Here is a 22,829-nt window from a genome sequence, read left to right on the forward strand (position 1 = left end):
AGGAGAGTGGGTCTTCAGGGCCAGGCCTCTGCACAGGAATCCTGGCTTAGATAGAACAGATACAACGGGAATCCCTGCACAGCCCATGGCCTAGGCTCAAGACACGTTCAGCAGCTTCTGGTTTGTATAGTGGAGGCACTGCCCACCCATCTCCATGTGGCCAATTACTTCGAGTCCGGGAGCACATACAGAAGACATCTTGGCATCTGTCTAACAACACTAAGCACCTGACTAGTACCTTAGCACCCGTTCTCCAGGGGCTCTCAAGCTTCTTGTTCTGCAGACCCCAGTACACTCTTAATTACTGAGGACTCCAAAAGGCTGCTGTTTATGTGGGTTAAATCTATCAACAGTTCCTGTGTTAGAAGTTAAATAAGAACTTTAAAAAATGATTATGAGTTCACTTAAAAATAATAACAACCTACTACACGTTACCATTGATACTCTTAAGCAAAAAATAAGTATATTTTCCTAAACAAAAATCATTAATGAGAAGAATAGCAGTGATTTTAATTTCTGCAAATCTCTTTTGGACCGGTGAGAGCTGAATTCTATCTGCTTCTACATTCCCTGTTTTGTGATATCACAGACCAGGTTTTCCCTGGAAAACCCCACAGGAAACTCGGGAGTGCAAGAGTGTGCAAAAGGCAGGTGACATACCGGCGTTTCTACGAAAATAGTCTTGCATCTCAGGGGACTCGGACACACTTTGATAACTGCTGCCCTACCCTAGGCGAGACTGTCCTTCAAAAGAGCCAGGCAAGTGTCCTGGCTTTTTAAATGAGTTACCGCAGCCACACCCCTCCCTTCCCTGTGTTAATGTTTCCCACAACCGCCATTACTGCAGATGAGGATGTAATCCTCAACTGGGGCCTCTAATCCCAGAAGACTGCCAACCTTGAGAGGGAGGGCCCATCTACAATCCCTACACCCCGCACAGTCTATTTTGAGTCAAGCCCTAAATAACTGCTAATCGGCACTGACCCTTGTCTTACTCCTGAGGTTTATCGAAGGAGCCAACATCTGGATGGAACTGAAATTTCCCTGCAGATAAACGAGGCTGATAAACCACCCCATTCCAACATCTGATTCTGGGGATCTTCAAAACCCTGGTAAGGCCCCGCTTCATAAAAGACGGGTCCTCCGCCTGCCCTTCCTGGGGGATTCTGGGAGGCCGCGGCCACGCAGGGCTACCCGGACTCGCGGTCCCAGCCCCAGCGCCCGAGGGGGAGGAAAGCCCGAGGCTGTGCCCCAGCCCTGTTCCCCCCGCCCCAACCCGCTCCCCGGCACCACAGCCCCTCCCCGGCCGCCAAACCAACCCGGATCCCACCCCGGTCCATGTCCGCTGGCCCCGCCAACGGCGCGGACGTACGTTTACCGTCTGTGGGACGCCGCCCCAGATAGGATGTCGGCCGCCGACTGACCAGGCCAGAACTAGTCACCAGGTCGAGCAAGCCGCCATCCCCAGCAGCAAGCACCGCCATGGTCCCGGGCAGCTGCACACTTCCGGAGCCCGCTGCCCGCCCCAGAAACGCACGCAGGCGCGTGCGGAGCGGGGCGCCTGTAGCCATGGCAACGCCGCGGTTCCCGCCCCTAGCGCTTGCGTCTGCGTCCTCCCGAGGCTTGACTTGCGAGGGGAGAACTTGCGGAGCCAATGGGAGCCAGGGCGCGGCCAGGACAGGGGTGGGGGGAGGCTTATGGGACAGCTGGGCTGGGCCGGGGCGGGAGGGGCCGCGCGGACGTCCACACCTGCAGGTGGCGCCGGCCGGAGGCTGGGGCAGTGCCGCCACCATTGGGCGGGGTTGCGGGGCGGAGGCACCCTCACGTGTCCGTGTGCGGGTCTCAGCCTGGGCTCCGCGGCCTCCGCTTGCACCGGACGTGGACCCGGGCTGCCGGTGTTCAAGATAGAGGACTGAGCCCAGGCACGCACGGCTGGCCAGGTAGGGCACCTGAAGTGCAGAACCGCTAGGCCCGCTGCCGGCCTTGAATTCGCGCTGCTGGGCAGTTTCCAAGAAGACAGTGTCTGTCCCAAGAAGGGAGGTAAGGCAGGGGTGCCAGATGCCGGGTTGGGTGTGGTCTCACGGGAGAGCCACGGTGAGAGGGCACAGAGCTGCCCCTGTGTTGGCGGGGCTAGGAATTTGGGGTATGGGGAGGGGATGGTGTGTGCTATGCTCTGTGATCTCCCCAAGAACTCTAACCCCCAAGCAAGGGGCCCTGCTCCCCCCACCCTTCACTGCACCCCCTGCCTTCCCCAGCATCACCGCCCCTGCCCCCGGAGTGTCCCATGACCTCTCCCCACACCGGGCACTGTCCCTGTTACAGGTACTGAGCTCCTGGTGGTTCCAGCCCGAGGGTGGGGGCTGTATCTGACCAGTTAGGATGCCTGGAGCCTTTGTATGAAGCCTCAGGCCATAATGCAGGCTTGCACAGTGGCCCCTCAAACAGGATTCCCTGCATGGCCCTCCCCACCACACACCCACAGCGCAGCTGCCACACCGGGCCAAGCCTGCCAGAGGACCACTGGTCCCTCTCCTCCTGTCCCTGATCAAGAGTGCACCGCCCACACTGCTGGATATTTAGGGGGCCTTAGAAGAGCAGCTGGTATTTTCATGGGCAAATATTTGCTCTTTTGTGAAGATTTGAGTGCAAAGGGATGTAGGGTATGCTTTTTCTGTTGCCCTGGAACTGGTGACTAGAATGCAAACTTAAGTCAAAGTTTTTAGAGAGAGCCGCAAAATATCTAACCCAAAAATCACTGTTCCCCAACAAAGGCTTTTCCAGCACAAACTGCCTTTATTTTGAATCTGGGTGAAGGAACCAGCTGAGAAATCTGGGTAAATCTCCCTGGGTGTAACCATGCCTTTTATGCTGAATGAAAGAGCGGCTTTCCACATGCTAACATCTTAGAACTGAATGTGTGTCGAAGCCTTCATGCATGTAGCGTGTTGGGAACAACGTTTCATGGTGAGGGGAACTATATAACTTACATGTGTATGGGGAAGCCCTCACTCCAACAGGCTTTTCCTGCGCAAACTGCCTTTATTTCGAAATTGGCTCTTGCTGAGAAATCTTGGTAAGCGTTCCTAGGTGAAACCATGCCCATTATGCTGGATGAAAGAGCGGCTCTACACCTGTTCACATCTCAGAAATGAATGTGTGTTGAAGCCGTCATTCATGTAGCGTGTTGGGAACAGAGTTTCGTGGTGAGAAGAACTATGTAAATTACATGTCTATGATGAAGCACTCGCTCGAACTGGGTATTCCAGTGCATACTGCCTTTATTTTGAAACTGGCTTTTCCAAAGACCTGTGGTCTCCACTGGTCTGTCTCCAAGCCCAGGGCCAGCATGGTGACTCTGCTCCCCCTGTCTATTCTGGGAGGTCTAGGTGTCCTCCATGGCCCTTCCACCATTGTTTCTTTTGAAAACACCCCGCAGATGAAATGGGCCTGAGAACAGGAGAGCTGGATGCCAGCTGCCACTGCCCAGTGTGTGGCTCCTGGGAGGGGCATCTCCTCTCTGTGGGCTCTGGTCTCCCCTCCCCTCTCCCCCACCCTCACCCCTCTCCTCCTGCAATTCCTGATTGATCCCTGGATAATGGTCCATACCAGGAATGACCTGGGAGAGGTTTTATGAGTCTTTAAGGGAAAAAGAAATAAAAGAAATCTTTAGACAAATTAGTGAAAGTAACTTCAAGCTTTCCCAGGAAAGTCCCCTTTCCAATGTTTAAGGCTAGTTGACAGGGTGTCAAGTTGCCTAACCACTCACATCTGAGCAAGTGCTAACTCTCCCTCCAGCTGCCCGCAGCATCCACCTGTGGTAGCTTGGCCACAAGAAGGCAAAAAAGCTCTTTCCCCATGCCAGTGCCAGCGTGGCTTTAGAGGCAGTGGAGGCTGAGAGAAAGGGCGCCACCCTGAGGTTTGGGGGGCCTCCAGCCACAGCCAGAGGAACTGGGGGTTTTCAGAGCTGGCCCAGCATGGAAACCAGTCAAGGCCGCCTGACCCAAGTCTTCCCTGCCCAGAGAGCCCCATGAACTGCCCTGGGCCCCACTCCCCATTTGGGCCCCCTGCAAAATGGTACCACACCTGAGAAGGCAGAAGGACAGCCCTTTGGCATAGAGTCCCAGCAGGTGTGTCCTGTGAGACCTGTGGCCACATATCTTCCTTGTCTCTCCAGGTCACTGAAGGGTCTCTGCTGGGCACCTTGGTGGTCAGGGACATGGGAACAACTCTAAACTCTGAAGAAGGACAGAGAGACTCTTCCTGGAAGCAAGGATTCCAGGGAGACACCTTGCCCAGAACTGGAGGACTGTGTCCTGAGTAGATCCCTGGGAGGCAATGAGGGGCTGTGGGGTCCTCTTCAGAGAAGGGAGCAGGTGTGCTTTCTGGGGGTGGGGTCCTGCTTTGTCCCGTCATGTCCTTGTGTAAGACTCATTAACAAACACCTCCCAGTCCGCCTAGGGGTGCCCCCAGTGTTGGGGGTAGAGTAGGAGAGAGAAGGGTGCAGACCTAAGGCCCCCTGACACACACAGGGAGCCAAGGTTCAGTGGGAACATCTTGGGAGTCTATTACAGGTGTGGAGGACGAGCACTAAGAACATGGCAAGTCATGCAATAAAGTGACCCGTGACCACGAGACACAGGTGGCCATACAACAGAGGAGGGAGATAGAAATTTTGACCCAGTCTCTGAGAACCTTGAGAGGGGCTGGAGGGTCCCAGGAGCCCTCAGGAACAGCTCTTCTAGGGGCACAGATATCCCAATACACACATTTCACATGTATGCTTTTTGGGGTGCAGAGTGAGTTACCAGGATCCTGAACTTAGTATGGAATCCCACCCCCTTGTTCATCACGGTTCCTGGCAAGAAATTGCTGTCATTTGTCTCTGGACATGCACAGGGGAGGTGAATGCTGTGGGGGTCACTACAGGACTGGAAGATTCTGGTGTGGGCTCTGTGACCACAGAAACCCAGGGGGATTTCTTAACGGGAGCACCTGGAGACCATGCCTGCCAGGACCACCCTCATGGGATGGCCAAGGAGCCCGTGGTAACCAGGTCACCAAGTGATGAAGTTGGGAGGTTGCCTGGAGTATCCTGGGGGCATGTAGATTTCTGTGGTCAGCACGTGGGCCCAGCACTGCAGGATGGTCTGCACAAAATGGGGCCTGCCCTCCTGATGATGGCTCCTAACACCTGCAGGGAAACTGCTCCCAGGGCTCCTGAAGGTCCATACTGAGAGTGTCCTGCCAGCTATGTGGAGTCACCTCCCCCTGATGCCGAGGCAGACCTCTCCCTCTTGAGGCCCAGGGGACACCTGGCTCAGGTCCCACCTGTGTGCCCTGGACACGCAGAGCCCCAGAGCTCTGGCACAGCCTGGGATGCGGTCATGTCGGGGCAGGGAAGGCCCAGGGAATGGGCTCATTCGGGGGCAGAGGCCACTCTGCAGGGATGTTGGACCTGGCAGTGATGTGGTGCTTCAGAACTCCCCTGGGCTGGGTTTCCAAGCTGTGGGATGGAAGGGCCTCTCCTTCCTGCGGTGCAGTGGGGGGAACTAGATACATTGTCAATGTCAGCCCTGAAAATTGAGGCTGCGCTACATCCTTTCCTGGAAAGAAAAATCAGGCCCCTCCAGTCCAGGTGACTCAGAAAGTCATTAAGCAATGTTCGGGGTCACCAGTTTAGGCTTTGAATTAGAGCTGAGCGGCTCAGTAGGCCAGATCCCTGTCCGTTGCTCCAGGAGTAGGCTTTCTGCTGGGCGACAGGATCCTCACAAACACCTGTGTCTTTGTGGGACACTCCCCTCTGACCAGCTGGGAGGCAGGGTGCAGTTGTGGGAAATCGTGTTTCCATGAGCAGAGGGCCACCAAGTGGTGGGGGCACAGGAGACTGTGAGAATGAGTCCCAAAGAATTTCTGGAATCAAAAAACTGGCAAATGTGAAAAAGTGAATAATTTGTTTTATTGAACAGGCTGCTTATGTACGTTTGGAGGGTGCCAGGTTCAAGGACTCTGCATCCCTCCAGGACAATAGCCTCAAGAGGAGAACGGACAGAGCAGGAGGAGATCTGAGGTTTCTCCCAGGAATGAGGCAGAACAGGCACTTCTGCAAATTTGCAAGGAGTCCCTGACCACTGAGCACAGGGTTACAACCCCACGTGACCCCTGTCGTGTTTGGCTTGGGCTCTGGGTCTTGCCTGATCATATATTCTTCCAGCTGAGTTCCAGAAACTCAGAGGGTGGACTTAGAGGGGCTGCGTTTGGAACCTAGTGAGGAGTTGGGGGGTCCTTTATATTGAGTCCCTTCAGCCTAATAACCGTAGCTGAAGCCCAACAACCCCCAGGCCCCCAGGGAGGGAGAGCAAGCCTGGCAGGCAACCTAGGGGTCCCACTACTTTGTCCCTCCCTTGTCTTCATTCCCTTTCACCCCGGAAGGTGTGATTGTCTCGTGTCATGGTGGCCACCGCAGTGTCCCTCCCAGCAATCTCTCTTCTCCATCAGGTGGGGTTCCCACCCCCGCTCAGCCTTCTCTCTGCATGGATGCTGAAGGACCAGGACCACCTGAAGTTCTGAGCTTGACCAGTAAGATGGAAACAAAGAAACCAATGGAAACAAAGAAGCAAGTGATTGTGGCAAAGCTCCCTACCACAGAGAAGCTGCCCTGATTGGAAGGGAGGGTGTGGGCATGCCCATTTCTTTCCTGTCTCCCAGTGCTTAGTTTTCTTTTGCAGACCTGCATGGTTACAACAAAATGATCTGCAAAACTGAAAATATTTACTCTCTCGCTTTTACAGAAAAGGCTGGCCAGCCTCTGGTCCCGGTACCAGGCAAGTGGTTGGAGTTCCTTTCCAGTTTGGAAACATCTGAGCAGGCCCAGGTTTGCAAAAGTATTTAAGAGTATTTACAGAGTTATGCTACTAAAATATTTTATGGCTGTATATAATTCTGAGATGCGGTTGTGCTATGTAATTCTGAGGTGGGATTTTCTCAAACTGTTTCTCACTTGTTATACCAGACATTCCTAAATTCCAAGGGGAACTGCTTATTAAGGAAGCCATGGAATTTAGGAAAACGATACAGATCTCATTTCCTTTTAAGCATCGTTGTACCTCCATCATGGCAGTATTGGTTATGTGTTATTGATAGGGGAACTAAATAGTAACCAGATTAATAGAAAATAGGGGATTTTAGGTACACAGGTTCATCTTTTCAACCTTTTTTGTAATGTTTGCAGTTTAAGATGACCATTCCTGAGAAACAGGCAGCCTCTTAGAATGAAATAGCATTTCCTCTGAACCATACTTAATTTTTATTTCGTAGACAGCAGGAAGGGTAATCACACATCACACATTTGGGGAAGTCAAAGAGAAAATGTAACTTACTGGGAGCGCACTCACCCGTCTGCCCCTGCTCTTTTCACTGTCCCATTCTCCCTGGAAGGCTCTTTCTTATCTTCTGCTCATGGCTCCAGTAACTCTTTCTTCCTCCTCGTTCCTCAGCTGGTAAGGTTACTTTTCTACTTTGAACAAGCAAACAAGCCAACAGAAGAGAAATTTCACAAGCAACTCCCAGCGCATCCGCTCGCCTTCTGATGTCTGTGACCTCACTCTCGGTGCCCCATGTCTTATTACAGGTGACATCGAAAGCCAGTTCCTCCAAAAGTCCCCCATCCCTCCCATCTTCTCTGGGTTGTCACTCCCAAAACCAACCTCTCTTTCACTACCTCATCTATTTTGTTCTCCTGCTAGTTGGCTCCTATCAGTATATAAACGTCCATCTTCTTAAAAGAAACAAACAGCACTCCTTGATCCTAATTCGCCCCCACCAATTGCCACCCTGTGTCTTTGCAGCAAATCTTTAAGGAGTTGTTTAAACTCGCTGTATGCATCTTCTCTTGAGCCATCTCCTTTTACACCCACTCTGGCTTTTCCCCTGATTCCTCGCTCTATGGAAACTGCTCTGTCAAGGCCATCAGTGACCCCACGTTGTGAAATATAGTGGTCAATTTTCAGTCCTCATCATGCGTGGCCCCTCGGCTGCATTTGACCCAGATCTTCCATCCCTCCTCCCCCGTGTTCCTGCTTCACTCAACCTCCCGCCCGTCGCTCTGTCTGCTTTCTGCTTTTGGTCTACTGGCTGGTCCTTTGCCAATGTCTCCTCTTTTTTCCAAACATATACTGTGGGTGTGCCCCAGGGTTGGTTCCTGGGCCTCTCCTCTCTCTCTCTGCTATTCCTTTGTTGGAAGCAACCCAGCCGTGGAAATTGGCATGCCATCAATTTCTCGAATTCTCCAAAACTCCCTGATTTGCCCTTTCCATCTGGACCTTTATCCCTGAGACTCACATTCTTTTTCTTTCATTCATCTTGCTTTCACATTCATACAAATGTTCTACTATGTAATTACTTTTCCAAATTTTGAATCAGTACATATATATCATGTAAAATGCTCAAATCTGTATTATTTCCACTAAGATGCTTATTCTACCTTAGAACATTTCTGCATTTCTGTATTTATGTGAATAAAGTGAATAGTATTTCTACAAGCCTCATAGTTAAACAGTGTGTTTGGGGCTATTATGTAACATGGAATAATGATACATCAACATAGTCCTTTTTCATTTATTTTTATGTAACACCGAGATGAGGTTTTTTCATTGAAGACTGGTTTTATTGAAATTTTACCTACGTTATGGACAGTCAGTTTATGTGAAAGCCCTCATTTCTCCCCTTTTCTGATATATTTCCCATTTAGCTATATATAACATATACCTTGGCATGAAATAAAATTCCAAATTCGTTCACATAATACAATTAATACATTTAAATTATAATTTTTAAATGTTAAAAAAAAAGACTCCTCTACATATTAGGCATTTCTGTGGCAATATGTAATACACCCCTTAACTATGACATTGAAGAACTGAGCTGATACCAGCCCCTTTCTACCTGCTCAGCCCCAACTTGTCCCATCCCCTGTGGATGGAGAGGACATCCCTCCCATTGTCCAGGACCAGATGTTGGAACCATGTCCTTTCTCTCTCTTTCTCTTACACACACAGACAGCAAATCCAGCTTGTTAGAAAATTCTGGGTATTCTGTCTTCATTAATCACCAGCTCCCAGCTCCCTACCCTCCTAAGAGCCACCTTCAGCCCTTCCTGGACACCAATAGCCTCCTGTTTGATCTTTGCTTTCCTACAATCTCTCATTCACACAGAGTCAGAGGGAGCCTATAAAAGCATATATTGAGGGGGTGGGTGTAGCTCAGTGGTAGTGCGCATGCTTAGCATGCATGAGATCCTGGGTTCAATCCCCAGCACCTTCATTAAAATAAATAAATTACCTCTCCCAAAAAAACCCAAAAACAAAAGCATAAGTTGGACTATATCACCCCTCCCCTCAAAACTCACTAAACGGATCGCCATTTCATTAGGAGCCAAAGTCATCACAAAGGCCTCAGGACCCTGCATGCTCTGCCTCTCTGCCCACACTCTCCCCCTCACTCATGGGGGCCTCTGGGTCCGGCTCTTCCTTCTTCCTCCGGATCTGTTCTGCTTCAAGTTCACTACTCCGTGAGATCTGTCAGGATTGCCTTGTTCCCTCCTGCCTGCCTCCCACCCCATCGCCATCACCCGAGTTTGCTCATATCACTATTTTTTTTAATTTTTCCAAGCTCTTGCTAACCACAACATGCTGCCTGTTTCCTCTGCTGAAACTCTGAGCCTGCAGTGATGGGGATTCATGTCTATTTTGTTGACTGATAAAGCCCAAAAGCCTTGGGAACGGGTCTAGTTAGGAGATTCCCATACGTAGTAGGAGCTTATACACATTTGCTAAATGAATGTAGAGGCCCTGGTCCAGTCCGATGGGGCACTTCTGTGTCCTGCTCAAAGAATAACTCTCCTTTCCACCTGAGAGGGGGTGACAAATTCCTTGGTGATCAAAGGCAAGATTTTTTGCTTTATGCTGTTAACCTTAGGTGGGGAGACTGGGGGATCTTCATATATATTTTTAAATTTGGTTCAGTCTGCAGTTTGTCTTCGGTCTCTGTATAATTTTGAGAAAATTTTTATGAGTGATCATTCTTCCATCAGATTGAACAGGGTCCAGGGGGAAGAACCAAGCCTGTCCCATCGGCTATCCTGTGTGTCATGTCCTGGGACCCAGTGGATTCTCAGCACGTAGTGAACTGACAGGAGTGATTGAAGAGATGGGAGCATCTCCTTATTGTGGTGGCTGCTCTCTGTCCGATGCCTTGAGATTTGGGGAAGGGTTTACAAGTGCGGAGGGGAGACGTCATGTCCTCTGTGCTCTTCCTGAGTGCCCTGGCCTTACCCATTCCCCCAGCCCCCTCTGGGCAGCCAAGCCGAGGAGCTGGGCCACCGGGTTGTGCTGATCAATAATCCACCTTCACCCCAAGTCTGGCGGGTAGGTACAACTGGTTGTAGACTCTGGAGTCAGGTCCTTGGAGGAATTCCTCACCAAACTATGTTTTGGAGCTTTTATTTTTCTCTATAACCTCCAGCTGAAGAAAAAGTTTGTCTTAGACACATGAAATGTGAGGACAGCTACTGTCCCTTCGGAACCCAGGTGGGGCGGGGATTCTGCTGTTTGTACAGCCGGTGGGGTCGTGTTGCTTTGGGCATCCCTATGCCTCAATTCCTGCAGTACACTCGGTGGTAATGATGGGGGTGCCTGGCAGGGAGGGAAGCGGGTCGGGAGACTGCACAGCTGGGGAGACGTTAACCTGGGGTGAGCGGGAGCCTGCTGATGCATGGCATCTAGGTGGAGGGAACTCTCCACACTCAGAGGGGTTCCCATTCCTGCAGGGGCCCTTTGATCAGGGTGTTGGGCTGTCAGGGGACCGCAGGGGTCCCAGTGAGGATTAAGGTGCCTTCAGGCAACGGGAAGTGAGGGGTCCAGCGGCACTTAAATTAACTGTGCACCCAAACCCAGCCCCCACCTCTTTCAGCCTGTTTCCTAATCTGCAACACTGGAATGATGTTAACCATCCCGTGGGGTCGTTGATGGGCTGGGACAGACTACACAGTCAGGAGCTGGAATTCCTCTGTCCCCTGATTGTTTTCCTTCTTTCTGACTATTTGCTCTCACAAGCTCTGTCTGTCTGTCTGTCTCTTTTTCACTTCTAACTTTCTCTCATGCTCTGGTTTCATTTTATTTCCAACCACCGCCCCTCCCCCTCGCCAATCCCCAGATGACTAAACTTGATTTCTGTGTGTCAGTTCCAAATTCCCAGGAAAGATGCTCTGTCTCCCTCTGGATCTGTTGTCCAACCCATAAGTTGTGGCCAGAGGAGCGAGTCCCTCTGGGACCAGCGGAGGGTCTCTGCCCAGCCCCCCAGCCACCACTGTGGGAGCACATAGCTCTCCGAGGAGGAGGTACTGTCTGTGACCTTGTGTCAGTCAGTATGAATTTATATCTTCTCTTGCCCCACATTCATCCTCCTAAACAAAGATGAAAATTAAACACTCCCCGGATTTGTGTCATGGAACACTCAGGGTGAGGACTAAGGGGGCTGGAATCTCTGCTGCATTTAAGGGGCTAAAGTGAATCCCCAACGAGAGCCTGCAAAGGGAACACCACCGGCCCCACCCGGCACTTAGGGCGCTGAGTCTGCGTGATGTTGAGCTAGGCTTCTGACCACAGCTCAGGGGTCTGGTCTGACCAGTTAGCCTTTGAAACCAACCAGCTTTGGATTCCTCAATCCCTCCCTGAGGTTTTACCTGAACCACCATCTCCTGTATCTCTGAAGACAAATGATGAGGACCCTTCACGTAAGCCGTTCGCACAGCCCTGTGCAGGCCTTTGTGTTGCACGGTCTGCCCGGCGAGCTGACCGTGGTTGGTATTTTACTGATGTTAGAAATAGTCTGGTTTCCCGATGCACTGTTTCACTGAACAAGCAACAGAAGCAACTTCTCACTGATAAAATCAAAAAAGGGACCTAATGAAAAGATACTGGGAGGGTGTGTGGAGTGGCCAGGACCGGAGTCAGCCCAGGAGCTGTAGGAGGTGTTAGGGAGCCCCAGGCACCAGGCCGGGCGGGGTGCTACCGGGCCCCCTGCCACCCCAGAAGGGACCCCCCTCCACCCAACACTCCACCTCACTCACGGCAGGTTCATGTCCCAGCAGGGCCAGGTCACACTGAAGCCACCAGCACACACCTCAATCGCGGAGTTGGCCCCATCTCAGCTGAGGGAGTGCCTGGTGTGGGGAGATGCCCAGTTAGAGGAAGGCGGCTCTCCTACTGTTCCGAGTTAAGGTGCAAGTCAGTGCCCATCACTCAGGAGAGCCAGGCTGGACGGACCTCATTGTGGTGACAAGGCCGTCTGCGTTCACTTATTACTTTCTATGTTTGAAGGCCCTTGGGAGAGAAAAAGTGAAGGTTCTAGTACTTATTTTATGTTTCCCACCTACCAGGTGCAGTAAGCAAGCCACTTCAGACAAGGGCCAGAGCAACCACGTTAATAGGCCACGGAGCAAGTCGTGCAGTCAGGCCTCTGTGGTCCCGAAACCTGTGTCCCCATTGGCTCCGTAGTTACCAGTGGAAACTGGGGAGATATATGGAACTGTGTGCTCCTGTAGGGGCTGCGATGTGTGTGTTTAAATCCACATCTTCAGAAACTTGGCTAGAACCACAGCCACTGATTGCACGGAGGCAGAGGAGGGGAGGATTCCAGCCTCTGGTCCAGCTCGCGTGGAGCTCAGAAGTTGCTCCTTCTGTCCTGAAAACACCAGAGCTGAGGGAGCTGCAAACCCACGGCCCTTCTTAGATCCCAGAAAACTGAGGGTAAAACCTGCTCCCAACCCAGAGAGGCAGCCGGGCAGGCTTGGAGAGTCACAGCTCCCAGGGCAGAACCCGCTGTTATAAGAACCCCGGGGGCAGGCAGGTTTAACAGGTCCCTGAGGCCAGCGGGAGGCTCAGCGTGGGGAAGACTGAGTGTGACAACTCCAGGGGGCCAGTCAGAGGAGCCCCATGCTCTTTTTCATGCATTTTACCTCCAGGACCGTGTCCTGTTCTCAGAATGAAGGTCAGAGTAAAGCCACTCATTCTTCCTGCCTGGAAAGTATAAAATAGCTCTATTGAAATACACCCAGAACATTCTGTTTCATTGGGAGAAGTTGTTTTTTGTTTGTTTTTTTAAGGAGAAGTTATTTTACCAGAGCCTAACCAACCTGGGGGAAGGGAAATCCCTTCTGTCTCACCCAAATTGGGCTGGGGGAAAGAGACACACTTGTGGACATCACAGCTCAGGGCACAGGCTCAATGAGAAATAATCACAGAACTACAGATGGTCCCCTCTGTCCCACAACCCCATCGCCTTACCTCCATGAGAGTAGGGCCCCTGTGTAATAACAGGAATAAAACTAAAAGAAGTAAATATCTCAGGAGTGCAAAGGGAAAACCCAAAGACAGCGGGGAGATGAAAACAAGGACACACAGAGGGCTTTAGCTTCTCACACCAGTAGCTGTAGCAAACTACACACAGCCCAGCCCCAGTAGATAAACAGAAAACCTCACAGAAGAAACTATTTCTTTTGGTTCTCTTACCCAGGGCATCCCACTTTGCATCCTCGCCTAGTATTTAATGGAAGCAAGTCCATCTCAGAAGGGGCATAACTGAAGAGGGATGGCTTTCCAGACTCTGACGGGCAGAGAAACACCAGCCTGGGTGAGAGCACTGTGAGCGGTGGGGTAGGGGGTGGGCTGCCTTCTTCCCCAAATAAGGAAACTTCCTGAGGCCAGCACAGTGGGAGGGAGGGCCATGGGGTGGAAGCAGCCAGACTTCTTCCTGAGAACTGATGGGATGCCTCCAAGGGACCTTTCAGGTGCCCAAACTGGGCCCTGATGGTGTGAGCCAGTCTGTCTGCCTCAGAGCCCAGGACTGAGGTGGGCGCACAGCAGGCCTTACTTGGCCGGGTCCATTTCACTTCCGTGAAGCCCTGTGTAAAACATGAAGAGTGGACGGCCTGGTGAGCACAGCTCTGCCCTCAAGAGCGGTTTCAACTCCTCTCTTCCCAGAGAACAGCATCTCTGAGCCTGTCCTGGGTGACCTCACAGAGATCACACTAGTGGCCCAGCCTAGTGGCAGGGAACATATACTTTCTGGCAGGCAACCCCAGAGGTCCACTGATGCATCATGTACTGGCAAGGATATGAGTCCCTGCACGCTGGTGAAACAGCAGAGGCTCTGCCACAGGCCCAAGAGTTGGTGTGTGGGACATGCAGGGGTGCAGGGGTGTAGGTGGTGCAAGGTGAAACTTGTGTCAGGAGTGCAAGGGCTGTGGAGTGTGCAGGCAGTTCTGGGGCGCAGGGAGTGCAGGAGTGCATGCAGTGCAGGGGGTGCAGGGGTTGCAGGGGTGTAGGGGTGCAGGGAGGTGCTCAGGCTCGTGGCCAAAATGAGAAGGCTGGTGCACATCCTCGCAGTCAGCCTGACCCCTGGAGGCGGGTGTGGTGCGTTTGGGGTGGTGGCGGCGGGAGTGGGCTGCCCAGGCAAGCTGGTTGTTTGCTTCTCTTCCCCTCAGTTTGGCCTGGAGGCAGCCTTTGCCGCAGGAGATTCCCCGTAAGTCGGACTCCAGGTAAGCTTGCTCCTGGGAGGCGGGGCCGTTCGGTCAGGGGCGGCCACAGAGGCAGAGGCAGCGGCAGAGAAGGGGAGTAGCTCTGCCCCTGGCGAGCTGGTGGATTAGCTCCCGTCTCCCCGGGGGCCGGGCCTGGGAGCGGCCTCTGCTGCCCCAGGTCGCCTGACACACCTGTCCCACTCAGCTTGCTGAGGAGGGGAGCATGGCAGTGCAATTAGGGTGCGGGGGCAACGTGGGTAGGGGGCCCGCCGCCCGGGAGCCGGCAGTTTGCTCCGCTCCACCCCGCGGCGTGGTCTGGGGGCGGCCTCTGCTGCCCAAGAAGCCGGACGCCCGTCTCCAGGTGAGCTTGCTGCTGGGGGGGCGGGCGCGGTGCGGTCAGGCTGCGGGTAACCTGGCGCAAATAGTTTCTCTCTATGGCTTGTCTTTTCATTTGATTATCAGTGTTTTGAAGAGCTTTGAAGAGTCTTCATTTTGATAAAGTTCACTATATCAGTTACTTTTTAAAATAGGTTATACTTTCGGTGTCATAGCAAAGAAATGTTTGCGAAACCCAAGGTCATATTGCTTAAGCCTATGCTTTTCCTCCTAGCTGTTTTATAGTTTTGGATTTCCTATTAAGATCTATGATTCATTTTGAATTAATTTTTCTGTATTTTGTGACGTATGGGTCAAAGTTCATTTTTCTGTTTTTGCATATGGATATCTAATTGTTCCAGCATGACTTGTTGAAAAGATCCTTTCTCCACTGCATCCTTACTGAGATTCAATTGTCCATATAAGTGTTGGTTTAGTTCGGAGCATTCTATTCTGTTCCATTATTCTATTTTCCTGTTTTACAACAATACCATACTTTCTGATTACTGTAGCTTTATTTAAAAAATCTGAAAATCAGATAGTGTAAGTCTTCAACATTTTTCTTGTTCAAAGTTCTTTTGCATATTTGTGATTTTTTGCATTTTTATATGAATTTTAGAATTAGTTTTTAAATTTCTTACGTCCTGTTTTGCCAAATTTCCACCCATGTCGTCGGCCATCTTCAAAGCTACATTTTCGGAAGAAGTTTCTCTAGATCCCAGGTGAAAGGAATTTTTCTTCTTCTGTGCCCCATAAAAACTTCATAATATTTGATTGCATTTATTCATATTAAGCTGTATTTATTTGTCTGATCTTTCCTGCCATATAGTAAACCTCTCAAGATTAGAAATCTTGGCTTGGTTCCCTCTGTCTGCTGAGAAAACTAGTTCTGTGCTTTGCAGGAGTGAGACCTGCAGTAAGAGGTATCTGCAGCACACATCCAGCCCATAGCTTGCATATTGTCAAGGAATCCTGCAGATTTAGAATTAGTTTATTGCTTGTTATATCCAAGACAGCTCAGTGTTTATTATTTCTGTTGCTACTGCTGCATATTCAAAGAGCAATGGGCTAATTTATTCCAAATATCAAAACATGCTACAATTGACTTGTGATGCTAGTTATGTACTGCTGTGCCTTAACAACCTGCTCAGTGTTCACAGGCTCCTTCACTCACGAAACTTTTGGTAGGATGTCTTTGGCTACTTGAGCAGCACTATCTGAACTGACTCCTCCTGTATTTCCAGTGTCCCCTCGATCCCTCCTCCAGCCCTCCCTGGGGGACCAGTAGTTCTGCCCTCAAAAAGCCTGTTGTTTCTCAAGAAGAGTTTCCTATGAAATATAAACATGTCCCTCTTGTGGGGACATTCAGTCCAGAGATTTGGCGGCAGGGGAAAATGTTTAGTCTGCTTTTGGTAGAGCCTAAACTGTTCCATAATTATTAGAAGCAAATCCAATGAGGTAACTGTGTTGGCATGTAACAAATCAGCATAAATGTTTGATGAGGAAGATCAGCTTCCCCATCCCACTGAGGCGTCATGTTGATGTGACGCTCACCTTGGCTAACGTGTTCTCCTGTGAGCAACGTAAGTTTGAAGACATTATGAATGACTTTTTGTTTTTCTTCCTTAGTCTTTCCACATTCAGTGTGTCTGGTGAAATTATATGAATCCTACTTATTTGCAGCCCAGCACTAACTTTTTATTTATTTATTTATTTTTTAAGAATCACGTGTTTAAAAGGCTGGTGGAAAATTTGTTAAAAGATAGAAGTCCTCTTAGATTTTGGTCCTAAATTCAAATCTTGGTTAGTGGTGAATGAAAATTCCCCTTAAAATTTAAAATACAGTGATATAAAGTTTTAAAATTAGTTAAATTTTAGTCAATTTCATTAAACACTATAACAGTTATTTACCTTTAACCTGTTTCTGGGGCAATTTTGCAATGATTCCCTCTCTTCATTGATTCTCTCTGTATCAGAGTCCTTGAGAGGCCCCTGTCATCACTGTCAGTATCATCATCATCATCATCGTCATGGAACGGATTCCTCTGGAAGATTCTAGGAAAATAAAGAGATGGATGAGGAGACATGTAGATGAGTGTGTGCATATACACTGAGAACAATTATTAAACGTTAGATGCACAATATCCATTCCATTTAGAGAAGAATGTGGTCATGAAATCCAGGTGTGGTGAACGAAGGAAGCGGTGGGAACAGGCTGGTCAGTGGAAAGGAGGAGGAAGTGAGCAAAGCTGGGAGCATAGATCCTCTGTTAGGAGACCAGCAAGTTGGTGTGAATGAAGGGACTGTGGTGGCAGAACAATGTGTCCCCACCCCCACAGGGAAGCCACCTGTGACATGTTACTCTGGACAGTAAAAGGGATGACAGGCATTTTAGGACAAACATCTTAAAAAATCTTAGAGGATTTCCTTCTAATTTGTCTATTAGCCTTCTAAACCCATAATACATTGTTAAAGATTAGTTCCAGGTTACAAATAAACAGGATTTGTATAATCTCACCAGACGTACTGAATGTGGAAAGACTAAGGAAAAAAACAAAAAGGCGTTCACAAGTGTCTTGAACCTTTAATTGCTCACGAGAGGAAATGTTACCCAAGGTGAGTGTCATAGCCACATACATAATGCCTGAGTGGGGTGGGACAAGGGGATCCTGAGATGAGGTGATAGGGAGAGTAGCCTGGATTTTCCAGGTGGGCCCAGTGTAATCACAGGGGTCTTTACAAGCATAGGACATTTCCCATCTGAGTTTAGGATCAGAGGGAGGTGCAGCCGTGGAGCAATGTTCAGAAAGGCTGCTGGCCATGAAGATGAAGGAAATCATGTGGCACAAGCTAAGGAAGGTGGGTGACTGCTGGAAACTGGGAAAAAACAAACAAGGAAACATTTTCTTCTAGACCCTCTAGAAGGAAGGAACCCTGCTGGTACTTTGAATTTAGCCCAATGAAAACTGTGTTGGATCTCTGACCTCCACAGCCATAAGCTGATAAATCTGTGCTGGTTTAAGCTATTAAGCTTATAGGAATTTGTTACAGTGGTAATATAAAAATAACATAGTGAGTGGTAGTGTAAGGGATTAAAGGTCTAGGATGCGATGTGGAGAGGATTCTGACACTTACACCTAAAAAATAACCAGGTGAAGTGGGAAGGTGTTTTAAGGAAGACCTACCTGGCAGGGCTGTTAAGCAGACTGTTTGGAGTGAGGAGAGCTTTGGAGTAGAGGAATCAATTAAATCTCTACCAGAAAAATAAGGAATAAAATCTAACAGGGCTTCAGTGTTAGTGGATGTAGGAATGGAATTGGTCAGAGAGATATACACATTACTTTGAAATTAGTTACATGTTTGATGACTGCATTTTGGGGAGAGTTAGCTGATATGTGGACTGAAAGTTTGCATCCCCTCAAAACCCGTATGTCGAAACCCCATCTCCCAGGGTGATGGTATTGGGAGGTGGGGCCTTTGGGAAGTGATTAGTAGGATAAAATTAGGTCAAGAGAGTAGAGCCCTCATGAATGGGATTAGGGCACTTATAAGGGGCCCTAGAGTGCTTGCTTCTCTCTGCTGTCCACCCCATGAAGATAGTGGGAAGACAGCTATCTTCAAGCCATGAAGGCAATCCTCTCCCAGATACCTTGATCTTGAATGTCTCAGACCCCAAAACTTGAGGAATATGCTGGTTGTTTAAGCCACCTGACCCATGGTAATTTTTTACAGCATCCCAGACTGACTAAGACAGTGGAGTATGCCTCCGGGTTTGAAACTGATTGCCTGGAGAATGCTTAAACCCAGGGAAGTGGGCAGCACACACATTAAATCACTTAATCCTGCCAGCACAGTAGGAGATAGAGTCTACATATTCTTCACCATTAAAAGGTTTGGAAAAAGAGGCACAAATAAGTAAAATAATAACAACAACAACAAAAACAACAACAACAACAACAACAACAATAATAATAAAAATTTCTCCAAAATTCACACAGAACCCCCCAGAGGCAGAGTGAGAATTTATACTCAGGCAGGCTGGCCCCGGAGACCCTGCTCATAACTACTAAATCAAATGGCCTGGCTTATGTGGATCTTTATTTTTCAACTGTGATATGACGGTACTGTGTCCAGTAACTTATAACTTCAAAATACCTCACTATAAGGGAATCATTAGTCATGGGCGTTACAAACCACAGAAAGCTAGACAAACAAAAATAAACTGTTAGGGCAAGAAAACCACTAATGTTTCTAAACATCATACGTGCTGAGCCTTTGCTGTAAAATGTTTATTTATAATTCTGCCTGGCTACAGAATAACTTCATATTTCTGCATGTGGCTGGTGGCTCACATGTTGGACAGCACAGGCCTAGAGAACTGAAATGACTTGCCGAGCCTCACACAGGAAGCTCATGGTGGAATCAGATCTACAATCTGGGACTTTTCCTTCTTATCCAGCAAGTCCTTCATGGAGGCTTAGAAGCTTCTCCTTTGGTGCCCAGCTGTCTATCCATGCTTATGACATATTGTCAGGTGTTCCAGCCTGCTCCTGAACATCAGCCAGTACACACTTCTGGTCTTTTCTGACCATGTAATATCTCTTAGCAATTTTGGTGACATCAGTTCTTATCTGGAAGGCTAGTGGCTAGAGATGTAAATGTGTCCACAGGAGCAGACAGACAGCTTTTTCATAAACATAGCAGGAGTGGTCAAGAAAAGAAAAAGTCAGGAAGAAAGACCAGCAGAAGCAAGTCATTTAATATACCAAATGAATACTTTAAATGTTTGGTTGTGTTACTGAGTCCAAACTCATTCTGCTCACTGCAGGACAGGCAAATAAATTGGAAGACCACGTTTTGTGGCAAGAAATAGCATGTTTAATTGGAAAACCTGCTGACTGAGGAGATGGCAGAGTAATTGTCCTGGAGAACCATCTTCCCCTAGTCACAATTCAGGCTCCTTTTGTATTAAAAAGGGGAAGGGGGTGTGCTTGGTTGTTGGAAACATCTTGGTGTAGAAATCCTTTTTTGTTAGAATCCTTTGTTGTTGCAGCTGTCCACCTGGGTCAGATCCCTGTAAACCTCCAACAAAACAAATGTTATTTTCTGTTCGGCAACATGTTATCTTTATAAGAATGGAAAAGTGTTAATATCCTTAAAGGTCAAAGCCTTGAGAATAGGTTCTCCTGTGTATTTCAGGCTCTAGGCAGCATTGTTTTATAAAAGGTGCAGAACCAACAAGACTAAGCCTTGGAAACAGGGCACAGGCTCAAAGTCAAAGAAAAAGATGTAATATGGAGTCAGATTTGTTCTTTCCTATTACAATAGTGCCATGGAAAAACCACTTTGGTCAGCTTTTTGTGGGGCCCTAGAGGATTTCTCTCTCAGCCTCTGGGCATCTCTGTTGAAAACCCTTCGTAGCTGTCTGGCCTGCTGGAAACCCATTTCCACCTGGTTTGCCCTGAAGATGTTTTCTGTTAATAACTCATTTATACTCCTTGGAAAACAACTCAATAAAAACTCAATTGGTTTTCCACCAGCTCCCCTGGGCAGGGGCCAGGGATATCATGTTATTATTTTATAAAAAATATACATAATAAATGAAGTCATAATACAGCACTGGGCACATAGGAGTCAATAAATGCTTCCTGGCTTAAAGCAAAAGTGACGGCTCAGTTTTCCATGGCTGCTGTACTTGCTGAGTTAGTTACTCCTTCCCTCCATTACACTATTTTTTTTAACTGAAAAAGAAACCCATGCGTGTGATAAAAAAAAAAAATCAAACAGCACAAAAATACACAAGGGAAAGGTTTCCCTCATCCTTTGTTCTCTCAGCCTTCCCTGGAGATGCCACTGTTTACAAACCTTTGTGAGCTTTTCCAAATATTTTATGCACATTTCAACCTATATATGTAAATTCCTTTAAAGTTTTACTTATTTTTAACCTAAAAGGATTTAAATCCTCAAGTGGCTTCTGCCTCGATAATAGCAAAGAACACATCAGACTCTGTATTAGATCTGTTCCTTGACTTTAACCCTGTGCTCTGTTTCCTAGGCTTAGTCTTGCTGGTTCTGCACCTTCTGTAAAATAATGTTGCCTAGAGCCTGAAATAGACAGGAGACACTATTCTGAAGGCTGTGACCTTTAAGGATATTAACATTTTTCCATTCATATAAAGATAACAAGTTGCAGAATAGAAAATAACGTTTGTTTTGTTGGAGGTTTACAGGGATCTGAACCAGGCGGATAGCTGCAAGAACAAAGAATTCTAAGAACAAAAAATTCCTACACCAAGAAGTTTGCAATAAACAAGCAAGTAGGAAAGGATCCTGAAATCTGACTTGGGGAGATGGTTTTCCAGGACATTAGTTTACCATCTAGGTCTATAGAAACTTGCTATTCCATACCCCAACACATGGTCTCCTGATTTATTGGCCTGTCCTGCATTGAGGAGAATGAGTTTGGACTCGAGAACACTCCTATGTACATAGCAAGCTGGGCACTGGAACTGAGGACAGCTCTCCCACACCCAGGGACCTACTGTGAGCCCTTCATTGTTCCACTAGGGTGGAAAGATGTTTACCCAGGAGAGATGGGGAGTATGCACCGACACTCGGGCAGTCTGCTCTGTCTGGGTCTCTGAACTTGTACCTCCCGCTCCCTGCCAGCCCAACACCTGGGACAGTGCAGCTAAGGCAAAGGTCATGCCTGCCTCAGTTTCCCGGCCTGTAAAAGGGGAATTTATACTCTTCCCAAGGTAGTTCTAGGCGACAACGCCTGTGGGTGTTTGGTTCCGGGAGCAACAGGAAGCCCAGCTCCTCTTGGGGGCAACAGGTGTGATCCCCGTAGAGGTTCTGCAGGGCCTTGGTTGGAGGGCTTGACCAGGGAGGTGAAATTTGAGCTTCTGGCCTTGAGGGGCTAGAGAAGGGAATGGAGGCAGGACTGGCTCCTCCTTCGGGGTGCCCTTGAATGTAAAGCTTTTTCTCTTCATCTCTGCTACTCCCCTCCCCCTTCTCTCTCTAGATCTGTCACTTCTCCTTGCTCCTCCTCAGTCCATCTCTCTCCCTCCACTTTTCCCTTCCTCTCCCACTCCTCCCATCTTCTCCCCCTCCCATCTTCTCCCTCCCTCGATTCCCCAGTGTATCTCGCAGAACCCAGAGCCCAGAGCGGATCGCTGGCCCTCCCGCCCATGCCCAAGGTTGGATGCCAGCTGGACCGCGGGTCCGAAGCTCCAGCTCCGAGCCAGGTATCAGCCCCAGTGGCTGCTCGGCTCTGTCGCCCGGTAGGCCTTTGGCTCCTGCCCCGGGTCGGGGCCTCCGGCTGTGTAAATGGAAGGCTGGGGTCTCTGGGGAAGGGGGTCCGCGTGTCACAGCCTGTGAGGGCTCGAGTCAGCAATTGTCCAGCTGAGGGGCTAGCGCCAGCCCCCTCTGCCTGCGCCACCTGCCCTGGCGCCCAGACCACACCTGTCCAGGGCTGGGCACTCACCTGCCGGGGACATGGCCACCCCCGTCCATACCGCGGCCCGCACCTGCCACCTCTCGCCGCAGCCAGGCTCCCTTCAGTCAGCGGCCTGCGCCCCCTTCCGCTCTCCCGCCGCGGGTCCCCTCCTCCCGGTCTTCCTCTCCTAGGCCGCAGACCCCGCCCCGCCCCTAGGCCGGCTGTGTCCGGGGCCGGCGAGATCTGCGGTGCCGGGCGAGGGCGGGGACACTGTCTGGGACTGGCCTCCTAGCAGGGCTGCAGCCCGCGACCCCCGCCGCTTTCCCTGCCCCGCCACCACTAGACTGCACTCCTTTCCCTTTCCCTGTCCCCGAGGTCCAGCCCAGTGGCGTGGACGCTGTTCCCTGGGGCTGAGATACTCTGGCTGTAAAGCCCAGCTTCTCC

At 49.6% G+C, this 22,829-nt stretch overlaps 1 protein-coding gene across 1 annotated transcript in view; it reads left to right on the forward strand.

Moving 5' to 3' along the window:
* The first annotated feature begins 22,137 nt into the window (after positions 1-22,137).
* LOC116147421 (trafficking protein particle complex subunit 9) overlaps positions 22,138-22,829 on the forward strand; it is a 74,099-nt gene continuing 73,407 nt past the window's right edge. Inside the window, 1 exon segment of the mRNA XM_064496841.1 lies at positions 22,138-22,230. Within this exon segment, the coding sequence (XP_064352911.1) occupies positions 22,138-22,230 (93 nt within the window).

This window comes from Camelus dromedarius, chromosome 18 (genome assembly GCF_036321535.1).
Source record: "Camelus dromedarius isolate mCamDro1 chromosome 18, mCamDro1.pat, whole genome shotgun sequence".
NCBI lineage: Eukaryota > Metazoa > Chordata > Mammalia > Artiodactyla > Camelidae > Camelus > Camelus dromedarius.